We start from the raw sequence: 20043 nt of genomic DNA on the forward strand, positions 1-20043 counted from the left end.
GGGTTGAATCAACAATCAATGTTGATTTTATTATTCAAAGATGAAAATACTTTGGCTTCAAGAGAAACATTCTTTATTAATCAAAAAATGCGTCTCTTACTTTTGGTATAAGATAAGAATATCTAAAAAAGACATTTGACAACCCTTGTTGTTTTTTGGATCAATAAGTAATCTTAAAATCAAATCTTAATAAAGACATGCTTCAATGAGCTTGAAAACTATTCAAAATATATACTACCATAAAGTATTCAAGTTTCTTGTGGTTGATATAAACAATAAATAGAATAGAAATCCCTTTTAGATAATGGCACTATTCTTAAAATGAATCTTTAATTATAAGAAGTTCTTTATTATGAATCTTGTAGTTCATGTTGACTATTAAAAAAATTTTTAAATAAAAAGCTAGTAGGTGAAGTTTATCATTTTTTTCTATTTTTGATAATACAACACTCAAAAGAAAGTCTGGTGCATCTCTTTTTATAAAAAATGGCTCAAAAAAATTGACGAGATATAAGATTGGTATAAAAATAAATGCTATCTTCAAAGCTTCAAATATTACTTCTACTTCTTCATTCTATTGAAGTTTGTCTTTACAAGTCAAACGTGTAAGTAGAGCTATAATTTAAAAGAAGTTCTTGAAGAAGATACGGTAGTAATTAGAAAATCTCAAAAAATATTAGATATTTCTTACCATTTTTGAGATCTTCCAATCTATAATAGTTTAAACTTTCTTAAGATCTATCATAAGTCTATTATTTGAAATGATGTATCTTAAGAAGTTGACTTGAATTGTATAGAATATACACTTCTCTATCTTGGCTTAGAATCCCAAATCTCTTAATTTTTGTAATACACACCAAATATGAAATTCATATTTTTTTATGTTTTTAAAATAGATTAAGATGTCATCTAGATAATAGATTAAGATGTCATCTAAAAACTCTTAAAAAATATCATTCATTAAATGTTGAAAAGTTGTTAGTATATTTTTAAGTCCAAAAAATATGACATTGTATTAAAAATATCCATACCTTGTTTGAAGTGTAATATTCTATTCATCTCCTTCTTTGATGCATATTAGATTGTATGTCCTTCATAGATCTATTTTTGTATAGATCTTAGCTTAATTCAACTGATTAAAAAGTTCAAATATTAAACCTATCGGATACCTATTCTTCATGGTGATTTTATTAAGTCCTCGATAATCAATACACATCTATAATGAACCATTTTTTTCTTCACAAATAAAATTAGAATTCCTATTGGAGATTTGGAATAGTGTATGAAGTTCTTAGGTAAATTTTCTTCAATATACTCCTTGAATTCAACTAATTTATTTTGAATAAATTATAAATTGGTCTAAAAGATAATTAAGTTTGTTCTTAAAAGTCAATTGAGGAGTCATGGAAACAATGTTTTGATAGAATATCCACATTCTTCTTTTCAAATATATCTTAAAAATTTTGATATTGGCTTAGAATATCAATTGAAGTCTTTCTACCATTAGAAATAGATGCAATATAAATTACACAATTTAATTCTTCTTTTACAGCATATAAGAAAGGTCTTATATCTACAAATACAAGTTTAATATTACTATACTTATGACTTTCTACTTCATCAATTATACTTTGAATTATAATTTTAGAAAAGCCAAGACTACAAAGAATTTAATCTATTATTGGATTATACTTTTTTAGCCATGATAAATCTAAAATGATTAGATGAGAGGAAGATCTAATGATATTAAATATTACAAAGCTACTATAACTATTAATTGTTACTTCTATAGGAAAGATTTTATGAGTATCATTTACTAAAGATAATAGACGACCATCTATGACTTCTATATGAACAGCTTTAGTTTTCTTTATCAAACATATGCTATGTCTTTTAGCAAACTCTTCATCTAAGAAATATGCAGAGGCTCTTGAATCTAATAAAATAGAGGCTTTCTTATGTTTAGGTCCTAACATTTATTGTAAAAAAAAATATATTTTCAAATAAGATTTTAAAGAAAGAATAGGACCTTCACTAAGTATTATATAAGGTTCTAACCACATGATTCTTATAATAGCTAGATAAATTTATTTTCGGACATACTATCTTCTTTGATGGTTATATTTCTATTTTGTGGTTATGTCACTTCTTTGGATAATATTGAGTAGTGTGCTTAGATTTTCTACAATATAAGCACAATCATTCTAGATGACAACGAGTCTTTTTTTGTTCAATAAGGTACTTAAAACGTACAACAATAATTTACATATCTTTTATTTTTGAGAGTTTGTGTTGAGAAGATGTTCGTGTCACAGACATACTCATGTAAGCCAATAATTACATATATAAATAGGTAGAAGTAAGTAAAAGTAGATAAAAAAAAGATAATTCTATAGTATTTAGTATGGAAGCTACCTAGAAGCTTTATAGACGGTTCTTAGAAACTTTATAGACGCTTTCTAGAAGCTTCATAGATACTACTTTGACTTTATAGGTGTCTTTAATTGAATTTTAGGATTAGAAACGTCATCAATAAGTTGGCCATGTGCCACACATGTTGTTAGCTTGAAGACCAAGCTAACTATGTGGACCACACGTAGAAAAACTTGCCTTGTAAGTCATGGCATGTATCCTACGAAGTCAACACATATTAAAGGTCCTATAGAACATTGCCACATAGTCCCTTATGAGATAATATATATAGAGACAAGAGTGAAGCCTTTTTGCTTCCAATCTAGTTTCAAGGATCTCTAGTTTTCTTGTCTTTTGGCAATAGCCATTCCAATTTTTTTCTTAGTATACATATTAAGTTATTTCTATTTTATCATATTTATTTGAGAGAAGTCTCACTTGTTTATTTGTTTTTATCATGTTTTTGTCCTTAATAGATTGACAAGTATACACTTACAATATCAGAGCTTTGTCTTATCTTGATTAAGAGTGGATTACTCCTTTTTCTTGATAAGACACAAGCATTTTAGAAGTTGCAGATAACCCTCTTCTAATTGATATTGTCCTTAGTATCTTCTTTGTTCTCAAGTCCTCTCTTCTATTTGTTTTGAGTGATATTAGATATCTTCTCTTTTCTAAGTGTTATCATGGCAGAACTTGCTGAAATGAAGAGTGCAATGGCACATATGCAAGAACAATTGAAGGAGTTAATGCTTGCGATATATCAACTCAATTTACCACCATAAGGAGCAAGAAGATTGGCAAGAAGTGAAGATATAGAAATGATTGGAGCTGCTTCAATATTTGCATCAAATCATATCCCTTCTCCTATAGTGGAATGCCCTTCCAATGTTAGAGAACCAAGAATTGTCCTACCCGAGAAGTTTGATGGTACCAGATCCAAATTTCGAGGTTTTATCAATCAAGTACAACTTGTGATTGAACTTCAATCCCAAAGCTAGCCAACTCTAAGATCACAAGTTAGATTCATTGGTACGCTTCTTTCAGGTTCAGCACTATCTTAGTTTTCGTCTTTTTTTGAATGACGAGATTCAATATTAGATAATCTAGAGATTTTTTTGGCGGAGTTTTGATCCATGTATGGAGAATATGATGTAATTCGTGTTACAACCAATAAGATCCATATTATATGACAAGGCAATCGATCACTAATGTTGTATGCTTTATAATTTTGACAACTTGCAATTGATATTAAGTGGGATGATACCGCACTTATTAGCAAATTTTCTATGGATTACAATATGAGGTAAAAAAATTAATGCTCAACTTATCTGATCCTCAAACATTGAGTCAAACAATTGACTTTGTTGTGAAGTGTGACAATTGCCTTTTTGAATTTCGATCTAAGAACCATACAAGTGGACCTCAACGTACCTATAATTCAATAGCAACACCAACATTTCTTCAACACATACATTCAGAAGTAGAGGATATACAAATCGATGCAGTACAATTCAAATCTCTTATTGAACAAGAAAAGACTCATCGTCGTTAAGAAGGATTATATTTATATTGTGGAGAAACAAAACACACTACTCAACATTGTCCAAAGAAATGACGTAACCATAAAATAAGGAGTATGGATGTCAAAGAAGATAATATATCAAAAATAAGTTTGTCCAGCTACAATAGGGACCATGCGGCTGGAATCTTATACAACATCTAGTAAAGGTCCTATTTTCTCCTCAAAACCCTCTTCTTGTTTTATATTAAATATTATTTTAGGATCTAAATATTACAAAGCCTGTGCCTTGTTAGATTTAGGAGCCTCAGCATGTTTTTTAGATGAAGAATTTACTAAAAGATATAGCATATCTTTAGTAAAGAAAATTAAACCTGTTCATATAGAAGTCATAGATAATCATCCATTGTCTTCTGGAGATAATACTCCCAAAATCCTTCTTATAGAAGTAATATTCAATGGTCATAATAGCTTTGTAGTACTTAATATCATTAGATCTCCCTCTAATCTAGTTATTTTAGGTTTATTGTGGTTAGAAAAATACAACCCTCAAATAGATTGGATTTCTTAAACTCTTACTTTCTCTAAAAGTGTAACTACTAGTGTAGTTGATCAAGTAGAGATTCATAAGTCCAGTTTAATTAAATCCGTGTTAATAAGTGCAAAAGCTTTCTTGCATGCTGCTATGAAAGAATCACCATATATTATTTATGTCACATCCATTTCTAACAATGTAAAGACTTTACGTGGCATTCCGAGCTAATATTAAGAATTTCAAGATGTATTTGAAAAAAAGAATGTGGATACACTCTTGGAACTTCGTCCCTATGATTGCTCAATTGACCTTCAAGAAGGAGCACAACCGCCATTCGGACCAATCTATAGTTTATCACAAAATAAGTTGACTGAATTCCATGCAGTACAATTCAAATATATTGAAGAAAATCTAGCCAAGAATTTTATGCGCCATTCTAAATCTCCAGCAGGACTCCAATTCTATTAGTGAAGAAGAAAGATGGATCATTGCGGATGTGTATTGATTATCGAAGACTCAACAAGATTACCATCAAGAATAGGTATCCACTACCTTTAATATCGGGACTTCTTCATCAGCTGAATCAACCTAAGATCTATACAAAAATAGATCTCCAGACAGCATACAATTTAGTATGCATCAAAAAAGGAGATTAATGGAAGACAGCATTTCAAACTAGGTATAGACATTTTGAATACAACATCATGCCTTTTGCACTTACAAATGCACTAGCAGCTTTTCAATATCTAATGAATGATATTTTTTGAGAGTTTTTGGATGATTTTGTGGTCTGTTATCTAGACGACATCTTGATCTATTCTAAGAATCTAAAAGAACATAAACTTCATGTTCATCATGTGTTACAAAAACTAAAAGATGCATGACTCTATGCCAAGATAGAAAAGTATGTATTCTACACTACTCAACTCAATTTCTTAGGTTACATCATTTCAAATGATGGTCTTATGATGGATCCTAAAAAAGTTTAAATTATTTTAAATTAGAAGATTCCAAAAATGGTAAGAGATGTCCAATACTTTTTAGGATTTGCCAACTACTATTAGATGGATCTTCATCAAAGACTTTTCTTGAGTTACAGCTCCACTTACATGTTTGATTTGTAAAGACAAATTCCAATGGAATCAAGAAGCTTTTGAATCTTTGAAGACAGCGTTTGTTGCTGCACCAATCTTGTGTTGTGTTGATTTTTCCAAAGTATTCTTTATGAAAATAGATACATCAAACTTTGCTTTGGGTGCAGTTTTGTCACAAATGGAAACAGATGACAAATTTCATCCAATAGCCTTTCATTCAAGAAAATTCTCATCAGCAGAAATGAATTATGAGATCCATGACAAAAAACTTCTTGTAATTGTGGATTCTTTTCAAGAATAGTATCATTATCAAGAAGGCACTTCCAGTCTAGTCACCATATATACGGATCACAAGAATCTCGAGTATTTCATGTCAGCATGCATATTAAAGTATCGTCAAGCTTGTTGGAACATGGCTTTATTTAGATTCGAGTTCATCATGACTTATCGGCCTGAAAAACAATAAGGTTTATTTGATGCCTTGTCTAGACATTCTTATCTTGCACCAAAAAAAAGAGATGCAGCTTTTGAGTAACAAAGAACGGTTCTCTTGAAGCAGGAGCAATTTCATCTTCAAGCAATAAAATCAACATTGACCGTTGATTTAACTTTTTTTAAGCAAGTCTAGTTAACTATGTCTTTAGATCATCTTGTTCATGATTTCAAGAATAATTCTTTTAGATCTCATGATCCCTCTAAATTCGAGTTCAAGAACAACCTACTCTATTTTGAAAGACGCCTATATGATCCAAAAGGAGAAGCACATTTATGTTGTCATATGGCGTGATTTGCTATCTAGGAATATACCGGATATCTAGTTGTAGAGAGTTTAGGTTTCACTTGTATATTATGCCTTAGCTCCCAAAAAATCCTCTTTGCTTTGTATAAAAACTCAAAATATATTAAAATCCTTCAAAATATTTTTCTTCCCACAAAGATCTTTTTACATCAGACTTTAGGATCTCATATATCTCGATCCAACCATTCAGTTTATTTCAAATTTCTATATAAGATAGATTCTATTCTTAACCCTTACCACAACAAGAACCGTACATCTATCACCGATCTTTCAGAATCTTAGAAATCCTAGCAGGTGCACAAAATCCTAACTTACAAGCACCTGAAAACTATTTTCCATATATTTCAAAAACTAAAATTTTAAATTCTACAAAACTTATGTAGAAAGCTTTATAACAAGATTATACACAATCTTGAAAATTTTGAGTCAAAACCTCATCAAATTGTCTAAGATATAGCTCAAATCACAAGTACAAGTAAATCGGGCTAATTACTACCCTTAGATTCCAAGCACGGACTTCAATTGCCAATCTCTCCTTTATTAAAGCTTGGAATTTAACAAACAATAAGCATGAAATGTAGCCGAAAAAGTATTCTCTCCAACTCCAGTCGCGGATCCTCGTTTGCTATCTGTATGCGTGTGCAATGCCCAAAAGAGTGATAGTAGGTCCAAAACCTAACACCTTAACTTTGAGCGCCTATAACTTCTTCATAAAAATCCCAAATGACACAAATTTTATACCAAAACCATATCCAAAATCTTAAACTTTTTGATCCTAGCCTTCAAAGTTCGAATGGCCATGAGAAACTAACCCTAATTCCTAATATGGCCTCGGATAGCCTCCTCAAAGCCCATTGGTCATGATTTTTGACCAATAGGAAGGAAGATTTTCATTATTCATCTCCATTCATCTAAATTGGTGCCCTAATTACTCCCTTTGCTACCAAAATCCTTCTTCAATCTTTTTTCTTATAAGATTTACATAATTTATGCTCTAAATACCAAATAGAAGAACCAAAAGAAGTTTTCAAAGGTCACCAATGTCTAACAAAGGTGATTCTAAATATTTAGAAGTTACTATCAACCAAAACCAATCTTAAAAGCCACTATCAAAAGAAAATTAATGTTATACAAATTCTATAGTAATCTTTTTAAACAACCTCTTCTCAAGGTAATAATCAAATTATATTCTACAACCAACTAAAATCTACTAACATGGCTCTCACCATGTTACTTAATAAATTATATATTAAGTACATAATTACATTATTTTTTTATAGTAGCCGAACCACAACACGACAATGTGTTCTTCAAGCTCATCACAATTTTCCAACATCGGGACATTTTGGATACAATAAGACTTTAGAGCTGATATCTAGGGATTTTTGGTAGCTTCAAATGTGGAAGGCAGTCAAAGATTTTGTACAATCATGTGATGTTTGCTCAAGATCAAAAACTCCTTGTCATCAATCTTTTGGACTTCTTCAGCCATTACCCATTCCAGAACAACCATGGTCTTCTGTTTCTATGGACTTCATCACGGATCTTCCAATCTCAGGTTCTTATGACTCTATATTCGTGATAGTAGATCGTTTTACCAAGTTGGTACATTTTGTACTATGTACAAAATCTATCATAGGTAAAGAAACAGCTAACCTCTTTCTTGATAATATCTATCGCTATCATGGATTACCTAAGGATATTATATCAGATAGGAGAATTCAATTTGTATCAAGATTTTGGCGGACTCTTTTCAAGATTCTAAAAGTGGATATAAAACTAATTTCGGCATTCCATCTTCAAACTGATGGACAAGCGGAGCGTGTTCATGAAGTTTTGGAGCAATATTTAAGATGTCCCATTAACTACCAACAAGATGATTGGACAACTCTTTTACCATTGGCAGAGTTTGCTTACAATAACATGGTACATTCTTCTACAAAATAAATGTCTTTCTTTGCTAATTATGATTATCATCTACGACTTGATACTTTTGACTTTTCAAAAGTTGATAATCCTACTGCGAAAGATTTGGCGATTCATTTGTCAGAGCTACATGCAACGATGAAGGCGTAGTTAAAAGAAGCTCAAGAACAACAAAAGGTCAATGCGGATGTCTATCGTAAGGAATAACCACCATTCCACTTAGGTGATAAGGTATGGCTACTTCATCGCAATATCAAGATCACTCATCTTTGTAATAAGTTAGACTATCGAAGGCTTGAATCATACAAAATAGTGGATATACCAAGAAGATGACAAGCTCTAGCTCCTCCTATAGAAGTGGACAATAATGAAGAGTTTGAAGTAGAAGAAGTCCTAGATTCAAGGCGGCTCCAAAATAAATTAGAATATCTTGTCCATTGGCACAGATATGATATTAGTAAATACACATAAGAGCCAGTTAAGCATCTTACAAATAGAGCAAAGGTGCTGGAGGCTTTTCATTGATAAAATCCATCAAAATTAAGATCAAAACCTTTTTTATAAAAGAAACAACATCTAGGCAAGATAACATTCTACTTTCAATCCTTGTTTGTAGCTTCTTTGTAGTTGTGACGCTCAAGAGATGGAGAACCAACAACCAACGAATTCGACTCAAGAGCCTTCATTTGCTGACCTGTCAAACGAGATATTATAATTGTCACAACCTTCAAGACGACACAATCGAGATGAAGATCTTCAAGAACGACATGTTCTTCTTCGAATAGATGGCGAGATACAACATCTTTGATATCACGACTTGGGAAGGGACTCCCGATTTTTGGTAATTTTACTAGAAGTAGGAACAACTCCTGATGGTGTTCCAAATATTCTATTCAAAAGAAGTTATGAAGGCCTCAACAATGATCAAATAATTGAATGGTCTTCCCGCTCTAGAATAGGACACTACCAATGGTTGAGAGGCCCTATCAATCATCTTCAAAGAAAACAAAGATCAGAGTATGTGGCAAATATAATTTGTTGCATCATAGATTTCTTCAACATATGATGACCGCTCCTCATGGAACTCATCCCTAGAAGGAAGGGTAATATCATGGACATTCTCATGTAAGCTAATAATTACATATATGAATAGATAGAAGTAAGTAAAAGTAGATAAAAGAAAGATAATTCTATAGTATTTGGTATAAAAGCTTTCTAGAAGCTTTATAGACGCTGTTTTGACTTTATAGGTGTCTTTAATTGACTTTTTCGATTAGAAACGTGGTCAAAAAGTTGGCCATGTACCACACATATTGTTAGCTTGAAGACCAAACTAGCAATGTGGCCCAAACGTAGAAAAACTTATCTTATAAGTCAAGGCATGTATCCTACAAAGTCAACACATATTGGAGGTCCTATAGAATGTCGCCATGTAGCCCCTAGTTAGATAGTATATATAGAGACAAGAGTGAAGCCTTCTTCATTCTTGTCAACTTCTTTCTCGTTTTCAGTCTACTTTTAAGAATCTTCATATTTTTTAGTCTTTGGCAATAGCCATTGCAGTTTCTCTTTCAATATACATACTTGTTTATTTATATTTTGTTACATTTCTTTGAGTGAAGGCTCACTTGTCTAAATTGCTTTTTCATCGAGTTCTTGTCCTTGACAGTTGGCATTGATATTAAATTATAATAGCATTGAAGTGCACTTATATGAATTTTAAATCAAAATTTAAAAAGTTGATTGTCACACCTCACAACAAAGTCAATTGCTTGATTCAATGCTTGAGGATCAAATATATTCAGCATCAATTTTTTTACCTCATATTATAATCCATATAGAAATTACCTAATAAGTATAGCATCATGTTACTTGATATCAATTGCAAGTTGTTGAAATTGTAAAATATATAATATTATCAATCGATTGCATTGTTACAAAATACGGATCTTATTATTTGTAACATGAATTACATCATTTTTTCTATATATCAATCAAAAATTTGTCAAAAAAGCCTCCAGATTATCCAATATAAAATCTCATTATTCAAAAAAAGATGAAAACTTTGATAATGTTGAACATGAAAGGAGTTAGATAGCTTGTGATCTTAGAGTTGGATAGCTTTGAGGTTGAAATTGAATAATAAATTGTACTTTATTAATAAATCTTCAAAACTTAAATCTTATGCTATCAAACTTCTCGAGCAATTTAATCCTTGGTTCTTTAACACTAGAAGGATCTTCTACCACAAGAGATAGGACATGATTTGGTATTGATATTAAAGCTGTTCAAATCATCTCTATGTCTTCGCTCTTTGTCATTCTTGTTGCTTCTTGTGGTAGTAAATTGAGTTGATGCATTGCAAGTATTAACTCCTCCAATTATTCTTATGTTTGTACTATTGTATTCTTTATTTCAAGAAGCTCTTCTATAATAATACTTAAAGAGGAGAAGATGTCTAATATTGCTTAAGACAAATAAAAGAGAAGACTTAAAAATTATAAAAAAATAATAAAAATATAATTAAAAGAAGATAATCTGTAACTCTTAATATGCTTAAGTCTTATTAAGAGAAAGGAATAATCTACGCTTAATCAAGAAAAGACAAAGCTCTAATATTTTAAGTATACTCTTGTCAATCTATTAAAAAAAAAGAACTCAATAAAAGAAAATGAATAAATGAGGCTCTTTCAAAGATATATAAAAAAATATAAATAAAAAACTATGTATATTAAAAAAAAAACTGAAATGACTATTGTTAAAAAAGAAAGAAACTAGACACTCTTAAAATTAGACTAGAAACAAGAAAGGAGTTGAGAAGAATGAAGAAGGCTTTATCTTTGCTTCTATATATAATATCTACCTAGGATCTATGTGGCAATGTTCAATAAGACCTCCAAAAAAGTGTTGGCTTTTCATGAAAAGTATCTTAACTTGTAAGACAAGTTTTCTATATGGATGCCATATAATTACCTTGTTTCATAAGCTATCAACACATATGGTATGTAGTTAGCTTGTTGACTAAGTTTCTAACCTATTAATCAACTATAAACACATGTAATATCAAAATAACATCTAAGAAGCTTCTAAGAAGCTCTTTTACAAGATATTATGAAATTAATCTATGTTTAGTTACTTCTACCTATTCATATTACTTAAGTAAGAAATACAATAGATATATATTTATGACAGTGTTATAATCAAAGATGTCTTACATATTGGAAGAATTCAAAGCTTCATTGAAGAATTAAGCACAATGATATTCAACATTATTTTATAAGAAGCATGATTAAAATAGGAGCAATTGATTTAAATTATTATATAATAAAAGACATGATTATTGATTTGCTGACAAAGGCATTAGTCAAGAATATGCATTGTATGTTGATAAAGATAATAGGATTGAGAGCCTTTGACCAATAGCAAAGTGAGAGTATTAAAATAAATAAGTAAAAATAAAAGTAGAATAAATTATCTTTTAGAATATATTTTCTTAGGTAAGTTACTAATAACAAAATGATAGATTTTTAATATATAAGAAAGCCATCCTATAAATTAGAAATGAGATTAAGGGCCAAGAGACAAGGTTAAGAGGATAAAGTTTTAAGTAAAAAAATATTTAAAGATTTTATAAGAATTTAAATTATATGCCACAAGTTATCTTTGAGGTAGATGAATTGTCAAAAGATATTGAAAGCATAAAAAATATGTCAAAGGCATAAGATACTATAAGATATATTTGATATATGTTTAGATGGATGTAAACATTAAAAGATAGAAGTTATTGACAAAGGAATCAACTACCACATATAAGTAATGAGTGTTGAAGAATCATCTTATTCCATCTTCTCTTTATATACAATCTTGCTAATGTTAAGTATTAAGACTTCATTTCTTTTGTCTATTTAATATTAGTAAGAATAAAGCTTTGAGAATGATTAAAAAATATAGACAAGATAATTTCTACCATTTGAAGTAAATAATAGAGTTTTTATTGGCTTCTTGAGATCTTTGGAATATTGTAAATAAAAGTGAAGATTTTCCAAGGATCAATGCTGATATGATGGATAAAAATGAATTCAAACAAAAAAAAAAAAAACTTTTAGTTTGATTGCATTCAATTTTAATGATGCCGACTTTTTACACATAATCTCTTGAAATGGACTAATAAAAGCATAGAGGACTCTTTGTAATATTTATAGAAGAAGAATTCTTGCAAACATCTTATAAACAAAGAAGAAATTTTTAATGATAAAAATAAAATAAGATAATGATTGCATGGCTCTGTCACGGACATACACACGTAAGCCAATAATTACATATATAAATAGATAAAAATAGGTAAAAGTAAGTTAATTCAATAGTATTTGATATGAAAGCTTCCTAGAAGCTTTATAGATGCTGCTTTGACTTTGTAGGTGTCTTTAATTGACTTTTTGGATTAGAAACGTGGTCAACAAGTTGGCCATGTACCACACATGTTGTTAGCTTGAAGACCAAGCTAACTATGTGGCCCACACGTAGAAAAACTTGCCTTGTAAGTCAAGGCATGTGTCCTACAAAGTCAACACATATTGGAGGTCCTATAGAACGTCGCCACGTAGCCTCTTGTTAAATAGTATATATAGAGACAAGAGTGAAGCCTTCTTCACTATTGTCAACTCCTTGCTTGCTTCCAATCTACTTTCAAGGGTCTCTAGTTTTCTTGGCTTTTGGCAATAGCCATTCCAATTTCTTTTTTAATATATATCAAGTTATTTCTATTTTGTCATCTTTCTTTGAGAGAAGTCTCACTTGTTATTTGTCTTTATCATGTTCTTGTCCTTGACAAGCTCATGTCAATAAGATAAAAATTCTTGTAAACCAACAAGCTCTTATTAGCAAGTCAATTGACAAAATCATTTTATATAATTTTTTAATTTTTTTAATAATTAATATTAATTAAAGTAAAATATAAAATATAAAATAAATTATGTTATTATGTGTATAAATATATTTATTATAATTTAAGTATTTAAAAAATCATAAAATATAATAATTAATAAAATTCTTTGAAAAAATACTAATTTTAAGTTATTTAATAATGACTAAAAATTACAAATATATCAATTTGTAATATAAATCTCTTATGTAAGCTCTAATGGCCAATTGTCAAGATGTGTTATTTGACAAAGTAAATCATTCATTTTATTATTTATAAATGACTCTCTCAGTCTGTCTTTGTTCTTAATGAACAAAATAAGAGGCCACAACTTTTAAATCGACTGTGGAACCAATAGCTGAGATTTTCCTGAATTGAGACGAACAATCTCGGGAGGTCAGACAATGGGCAACTCCTCATCGGCCTTCATCCACATGTGCTTTTAGCACGTGGAACACAATCTTCTCCCACACAGCCACTTGTTATCCTAAAGATAACGAGATGTCCAAAAATCTTCCTCCAGCTTCAATGCTTCTAGTCCCCACGAACGATACCCGGCACTCGTAGTTTGCCCAGGATCATGGATTTGAACATCACTCAATCTCATCGAGCTCATTTTGTTACGTAGCTGCAGCACTGCATTGAAGGTCGCTTGAGTTACCTCGCAGCTGGAGGACCTGACATAAGTGCTCAGAATAGTAGTCTGGGGGAATTGCTGCAACAGTAGCTCACGAAGCAGGTACTGTACACTTTGAATTGATTTCATTGAGTCGCGTCGGCTGTGTGCCTCTCATTACTGCAGCTCTCGATTCTGGCAGAGTCGGCGATTTCGATTCAGGGTTCGGGGAGATCTCGATGTGGGGCTTGTTGCTTGGTGATGTCCCGGGTTGGTGATTTCAATTGATTTGATGCATCAGGAGATTTTGTAGATTCCGCTCGCTTCTTTCTCTCGTCGAGGATTGGGACGCGGATTGTCTCGTGGGGCATTGCGTGCACAATGATGATATTTGCGGCGCAATGTCACTTTCCTCACGCTGCATTTCCACCACAAGAATGCAGGGGTAACTCATGCCTTAGACTGACGTGGCTTGAGCAGGACCTTTCATTTCGGTTCCTTGGGAGCCGAACTGCAAATGCCTTTGATGTGTTCCAGGGTCAAATGGACATCAACTTTATTCTGCTTTGGTTTGCAATGGTTTTGTGTTGAAGTTAGGAAGTGTTCAGGAGAGGAGAATTATAGCTCCTTATCCATCTTACACAGCACAAGAGTTGGAAGAAAGAAGAGAAACCTAAGAATTGTATTGATCTTGCTGAAAGGGGTCAGGAGTCACAGCAATCTTCGAGAGAAATATCTAATTAGCAAAAACCTATTTTTTGTGGTGAATTTCCAGGTCTCGCAGCGTATTGCTTAATGAGACAGGCATCGTACAAGGTGAGCACAAATTTCGAATGTAAACATTCTAGATCTTCTGAATGTAGGGAATGATGATCTCGGAGCTACAGAGGTGATTGCAGGAGCCTTGCACAAAGTTAATTATATTAGTGAGTGCTATTCTTAAGCATCCTCAGCTTGATGTGATTGCAGTGAGAATCCTGCCGAATATCACGTTATTCTTTTAGATTACTGGCAATTGTTGAGCAAAGGGCAGGGGTTCGCATTTCTCTAATACAGAGCCATCCTGTCAGGTTAGGGTTTCGCGTTCGGTGAACAGAACTCATTTTCAGCGTTCGGAGGCCTGAGTTGACAGTAGCTCGAGTATATTCGTGAAATGGACGCTGTCTGACCGAGGACTCTAAATGATGACTTAATGCCATTTCTTCTTTGCTAAAGAACGTCAACATGTCGCCTGGTGCTGCGTTACTGCTGCCATCGTCGAGTTCAATACAATGTCATGGAGCTCTTCACCTACTGAGTACCAACACTGACTGCAAACCAATACTGCAACTTGCGGGAGCTAGATTTCGACATCAAAGGGGTATAACCTACCTTATCGTATCCTGATTCTGTTTCTCCTTTCGCAACTTCGTATTAATGTATTGTATTGGTTTGAATTTTTCTACGTATGTTGACAGAGTTCGGTTGGATTATGTTTACAGGGAAGGCATGGTCTACAGACGTGAAGTCGCGAACTTCGCGGTTTTCTTCAGTTGTGAAGTCTGCAGTGGCAACTATGGATAGGGACAACGCTCTGCCGGACAAGAACGTGCCATTGTACTCGCACAGCCTCCCGGGTATTGAAGCATGGCTTCAGAATCTTGGATTTGTGCAAAATAAAGATGACCGAGCAGTGTGGGATATTGAGCGGCCCGATTGGCATGCCCAATTATCGCTTGAATACACCGAGTTGTACATCAGGTAGTCTGTGCTTCTCAGTGCAATTTATCAATTATAGCCGTGCTTATGTCACATTGTCAGCTTTAATACTTGAGTTTGGAATGTTCTTTGAAGTACTTTCGATTATTCCTACTATCATAGTTTCGACATAATTTCAGCTTGTTGTCATGATCTTGTAGATACCTGAAATCTGGGCCTGGTAATTTGGACCGAGATATCGAGCGAAAGTTCAGTTATGCCTTGAGCAGAGAAGATGTGGAGAACGCAGTTCTTGGGGGCCCGTGAAATGTAGTTTTGTTTTGTTTTGTTTTGTTTTTTCTTTTTTCCTGGCTCGCAGATACAGCTGCCACTGTAGGTTGTGTAGTCTAGATCGATTTCCTGGTTCTGGGTTTCCCCAGTTGTGAGTTTTTTGGGCTGTTTGAAAGAAATTTCTCACCTCTAGCTTTTGATTTCCAACATTGACCGCAGTTTCGTACGTGGATGGACTTGAGGATCGAGACACTCGGCTGAGCAGCTTGTGGCATCTTAGGACGGTATAAAGTCTCCTGTTGTAAACTGACAGTTGCTGAACGACATTGTACATCCTAGCTTGTCTAACTACCTTATCTTTCCCTCTGGAATCGCGCAGAATTGTTGAAATTTGTTTAATGAAAGTCCTAAATTTCGTTTTACTCGAAAACCACACTACAATGTGACGTGAACATGAGGACACTTGCAACAACGTCCACCCGTGCTGAAATCAAGGCAAAGTGCTGCATGTGGGCGAACCTAACCCTCAGATTCCCTGGCTCCTGGACCTGACGTCTTTACCCACGCGTTCTGCCGTCCGTCACGTCCCTGATGCCTTGAATCTTGTCCTTGCACCTGCTTGGCCGCTATGTCGAATTGCTCCTCTCCTCTCAGTTGCATCCAGCCTAGCTCCCCGGCCTTGCTCCCTCACTTTATTATGACTTCTCCACACCTCCCCCCATGTCACCAGGATCTCTTGATTCACTGCCTTGCATAATTTAACTTTTGTGAGAAAGTCGGTGATTCACAACTGACTTCGTCTAAAAATCTAACTTCTGTCCTGTGATTCTCTTCAAGTAATGCAAATCGACGTCTTTGACCTTTCAAAATCAAACTTAGACACCACTTGAACAACAATAGGCTGCATCTTCTCACCATATTCACGGTGCATCGATTGGCGTGCCTTGTTTCTCGGCGCTTGAAGTAGCCTTCACAAATCTTGAAGGCCATAACAAAGCGGTTCAGCATCCTCCACAAATCTTGAAAGCCGATCATAGCGCGAGAAATGGCCTCCCATCCACCACATTCGATCTCTTGTGCTTCTTCGAATTCCCAACATCTGATGCCAGGACAAATATCAACTTTGTTTCCGTCATAATTACTGATCAAACTTGCATGATACTGAGCTGAAACTTTAGCTAGAACATATTTTTTTTTCTTTTCACTTTATATCTATTCTTAAAATATATAAAAATGTCCTTAAGTCAGCTCTTTAAATTCTGAAGCTATGGACATACTTGTATCTTTATTTGATGCATCAGTGTTAAAAAAAACTATATATATATATATATATATATATATATCTATATATATCTATATATATATATATATTTATATACTTTATATTTTTATATTATTATTAATTATTTTTACTTTTATTGAAAGAGTAAGATAAAAATAAAAATTATGAGTTCCTTTAAGCATGCACACATATTAAAATATTATTATAACAAATTAGTTGATAGATTTTAACTTGGTACAACTGAAGACTAGTTTTATGGACACAAGCAATGCATCTAAGTACTTTTGAATATGGAATGGAAGGTTTTCACTGCAACATATTCTTTATTAATTTTTGAAGGATTTGCACTTCAATGATAGCAATTGCAAGCATACAAAGCATTTAATACAATTTCTATCCACAATTCTATTCCAATCACTTTCAAACATTTAAAGCAGAACTGTCAAAGAATAAATTGAAAAGTATCATTGTAATTTGCAATTGAAATTTGTTTGCTACTTATTTGAAATTTGATACACTTCAATTGCTACAACTATGTTTTGTGTAATAATTGAAATACTTTTACCAATTGAATTCTTCACCACTCATCCTAATATGTTCAAATGCAAATTAATATCTCAAAATATCAATTAAATTTCCAGAGAAGGTCTATAAACAATCTTAGAATGTAAAAACGTATTTATAATTTAATCCCTGTTTATTTGTTTTTGTTTTTCTCAATGAATAAGATATTAGGGTTGTTTTATATAGCTTTAAGCATTATATTGCTCATGAATACACTTTCGTCAGTAAAGTTTTCACATAAATTGAATAAAATTTTGATAGTTATCATGAGTTTTATGGATTTTTTCAAAAAACTATTTCACTCTTAAAAATAACGTTGTCTGAGCTTTTGAATTATTCTGCAAGAGCCTTGATTGAAACAACAGTTTCTTATCAGGCACTGCAATTAAAAATTTGTTTCAGTTTAGTTCTTTTAAATACCTTGCAAATTCTACTTTGAAAGTATAACCATAGAATATTCTTGATATCTACTACTTAAAATTTTGGAGTATATTTTTGATTTAATATTATGTGACAATAAATGAATAAATTTCAAATTAAATATATAAAAAACTGATTATTATATAAAATTTTATTAAAACTGAATATTATAAATAAATAACCAAAAAGAAATGGATGAAATCTAATAATTTAAGAATGTTACAATGATAAAAACAAATCAATAAAAAAAAATATACATTAAAATATTAACAAGATTGTTGTACTAATACACATTGTGATCATAATATAATATTTTGTATGAATTATTTGAAATTACATCTTTGTAGAAGTATTTCTTTCAACAAAACTTATTTCAAAACTTAATAGAAATAAGTAAAAAAAGAAATGTTGATATGAGATTGAAACTAATAAAAGAATAGGCAAGTATAGAATATTCTACCTTTTACTTCATATACTCCTCTTTGTATATTACTTATTCAATATATATATATATATATATATATATATATTTAAAGATTTAGATATAATTTTAAAAGTTCATATATATAATAGTGACTGTATTTTTATATTGAGTAAAAATAAAAATAAAAAATTATAATTTTTTTTATATATAATATATATATACATATATATCATTTTAATTTAATTTTATTTTTTTAAAAGAGATTTCTTTGAAATTGTGTAAAACATAATCATTATTATGAATATTTATTTTAAAAAATATTCAAGTATAAAAATATAGTAGAAAAAATTTAAAAAATAATTAACTTTAAAAATACCTAAAATAGATCAAAATTATTATCTAAAATCATATAATTTTAATTCATAGTTATCCAAAAATAAATTTTTTTATCTATCTTTTGCTTACAAAAATTCTTATTGACAAAAAATTTAAATTATTAGAATAAAATATATAAAATTTTAATTTATATATATTTAAATTTTTAATTTATATATATCAAAAATTTTAATTTATATATATTTAAATTTTTAATTTATATATATCAAAAATTTTAATTTATATATATCAAAAATTTTAATTTATAACTAATATTGATTAAAAAATGAAAAATACAAATATTTGATTAAATAAAAGTTATATATTTGATGTTTGTAAGTTAAATTCTTAATGCAAAAAATCAAATAAGATTCAACTTTATAAATTATGTTTTACTATTACATTCTTTAATTAATTAATCTAAAATATGAATACCTATTAGATCAAATAACTTCATGAATGTACTTGATAAGAAAAATAAAGATACACTATTATAAAATAAATAGACATATTTACTAATATATTTACTTAGATAACTAGAACTAAGTAGAAAGAAGTAGGAAAAAGTTAAATTATTGATATCTTATTAAGAAGGTTCTTGGAGGCTTTGTAGATTTTACATGTGTTTGTAAGTACTTAGTAGATTTACAACTTGGCAACATATTGCATGTTTAGCCATTTGTATTACAAGTTGGTCATATGGTGCACATGTCAAAATCTCCCCTTATAAATTAGATATGTATCTTATAAGTTGGACTTGTGCCATATGGCCTATAAAACATAGCCATATAGTTTCTAGTAGATAGTATATATAGAGGCCAAGATGAGGCCTTTCTCACTCATCTCAATGGCTTTCTTATAGTCTAGCTTGGTTCAAGACTTCATAATCCTTTTGTGTTTGAGAATGATTATTCTATTATTAATTCTATATTTATCTTTTAGTTATCTTCTTTCTCTCTTTTGGTAATATAAGAGTATTAGTTATTTTTAGAATCTTATTGTGGTTCATGTTTTTGACAACCAAAGCATTAACCACATGATTGTTCAATCAAACTATAAAAGAAAAAATAACTTCTACTTTTACATATGTATCACATTTTATTAAAATAAATGAAAAAAAAAAACAATACTCCAAGAATACAAAGATAAAAACATAGAAAAAATAACTAGTTTTTATTTAATCTT

General features: G+C 31.1%; 1 protein-coding gene across 7 annotated transcripts; it reads left to right on the forward strand.

Moving 5' to 3' along the window:
- The first annotated feature begins 13835 nt into the window (after positions 1 to 13835).
- LOC112281894 (uncharacterized) lies at positions 13836 to 16215 on the forward strand. 7 transcript variants are annotated; one of them, XM_090250050.1, is made up of 6 exons: positions 13836 to 13948; positions 14127 to 14270; positions 14601 to 14641; positions 14896 to 15185; positions 15307 to 15565; positions 15724 to 16215. In XM_090250050.1, the coding sequence occupies exons 4-6, from the start codon at positions 15050 to 15052 to the stop codon at positions 15827 to 15829; spliced, it is 501 nt and encodes a 166-aa protein (XP_090106176.1). In that variant the 5' UTR covers positions 13836 to 13948; positions 14127 to 14270; positions 14601 to 14641; positions 14896 to 15049; the 3' UTR covers positions 15830 to 16215. The 7 variants fall into 7 exon arrangements, with proteins under 7 accessions (XP_090106176.1, XP_090106179.1, XP_024374660.1 ...); XM_090250053.1 differs by lacking the exon at positions 14127 to 14270 and having other exon boundaries at positions 14601 to 14751; positions 15724 to 15832; positions 16013 to 16215; XM_024518892.3 differs by lacking the exon at positions 14127 to 14270 and having other exon boundaries at positions 15724 to 15832; positions 16013 to 16215.
- Positions 16216 to 20043: the final 3828 nt, after the last annotated feature.

The sequence above is a fragment of the Physcomitrium patens genome, chromosome 4 (genome assembly GCF_059467195.1).
Source record: "Physcomitrium patens ecotype Gransden chromosome 4, ASM5946719v1, whole genome shotgun sequence".
NCBI lineage: Eukaryota > Viridiplantae > Streptophyta > Bryopsida > Funariales > Funariaceae > Physcomitrium > Physcomitrium patens.

Bases quoted from the DNA above. Each gene is read 5' to 3' on its own strand.
- LOC112281894 (XM_090250050.1), top strand. From the start codon at position 15,050: ATGTCGCCTGGTGCTGCGTTACTGCTGCCATCGTCGAGTTCAATACAA. The intron at 15,186-15,306 runs GTATAACCTACC...TTATGTTTACAG, and splicing joins TAGATTTCGACATCAAAGGG to GGAAGGCATGGTCTACAGAC. The intron at 15,566-15,723 runs GTAGTCTGTGCT...ATGATCTTGTAG, and splicing joins TACACCGAGTTGTACATCAG to ATACCTGAAATCTGGGCCTG.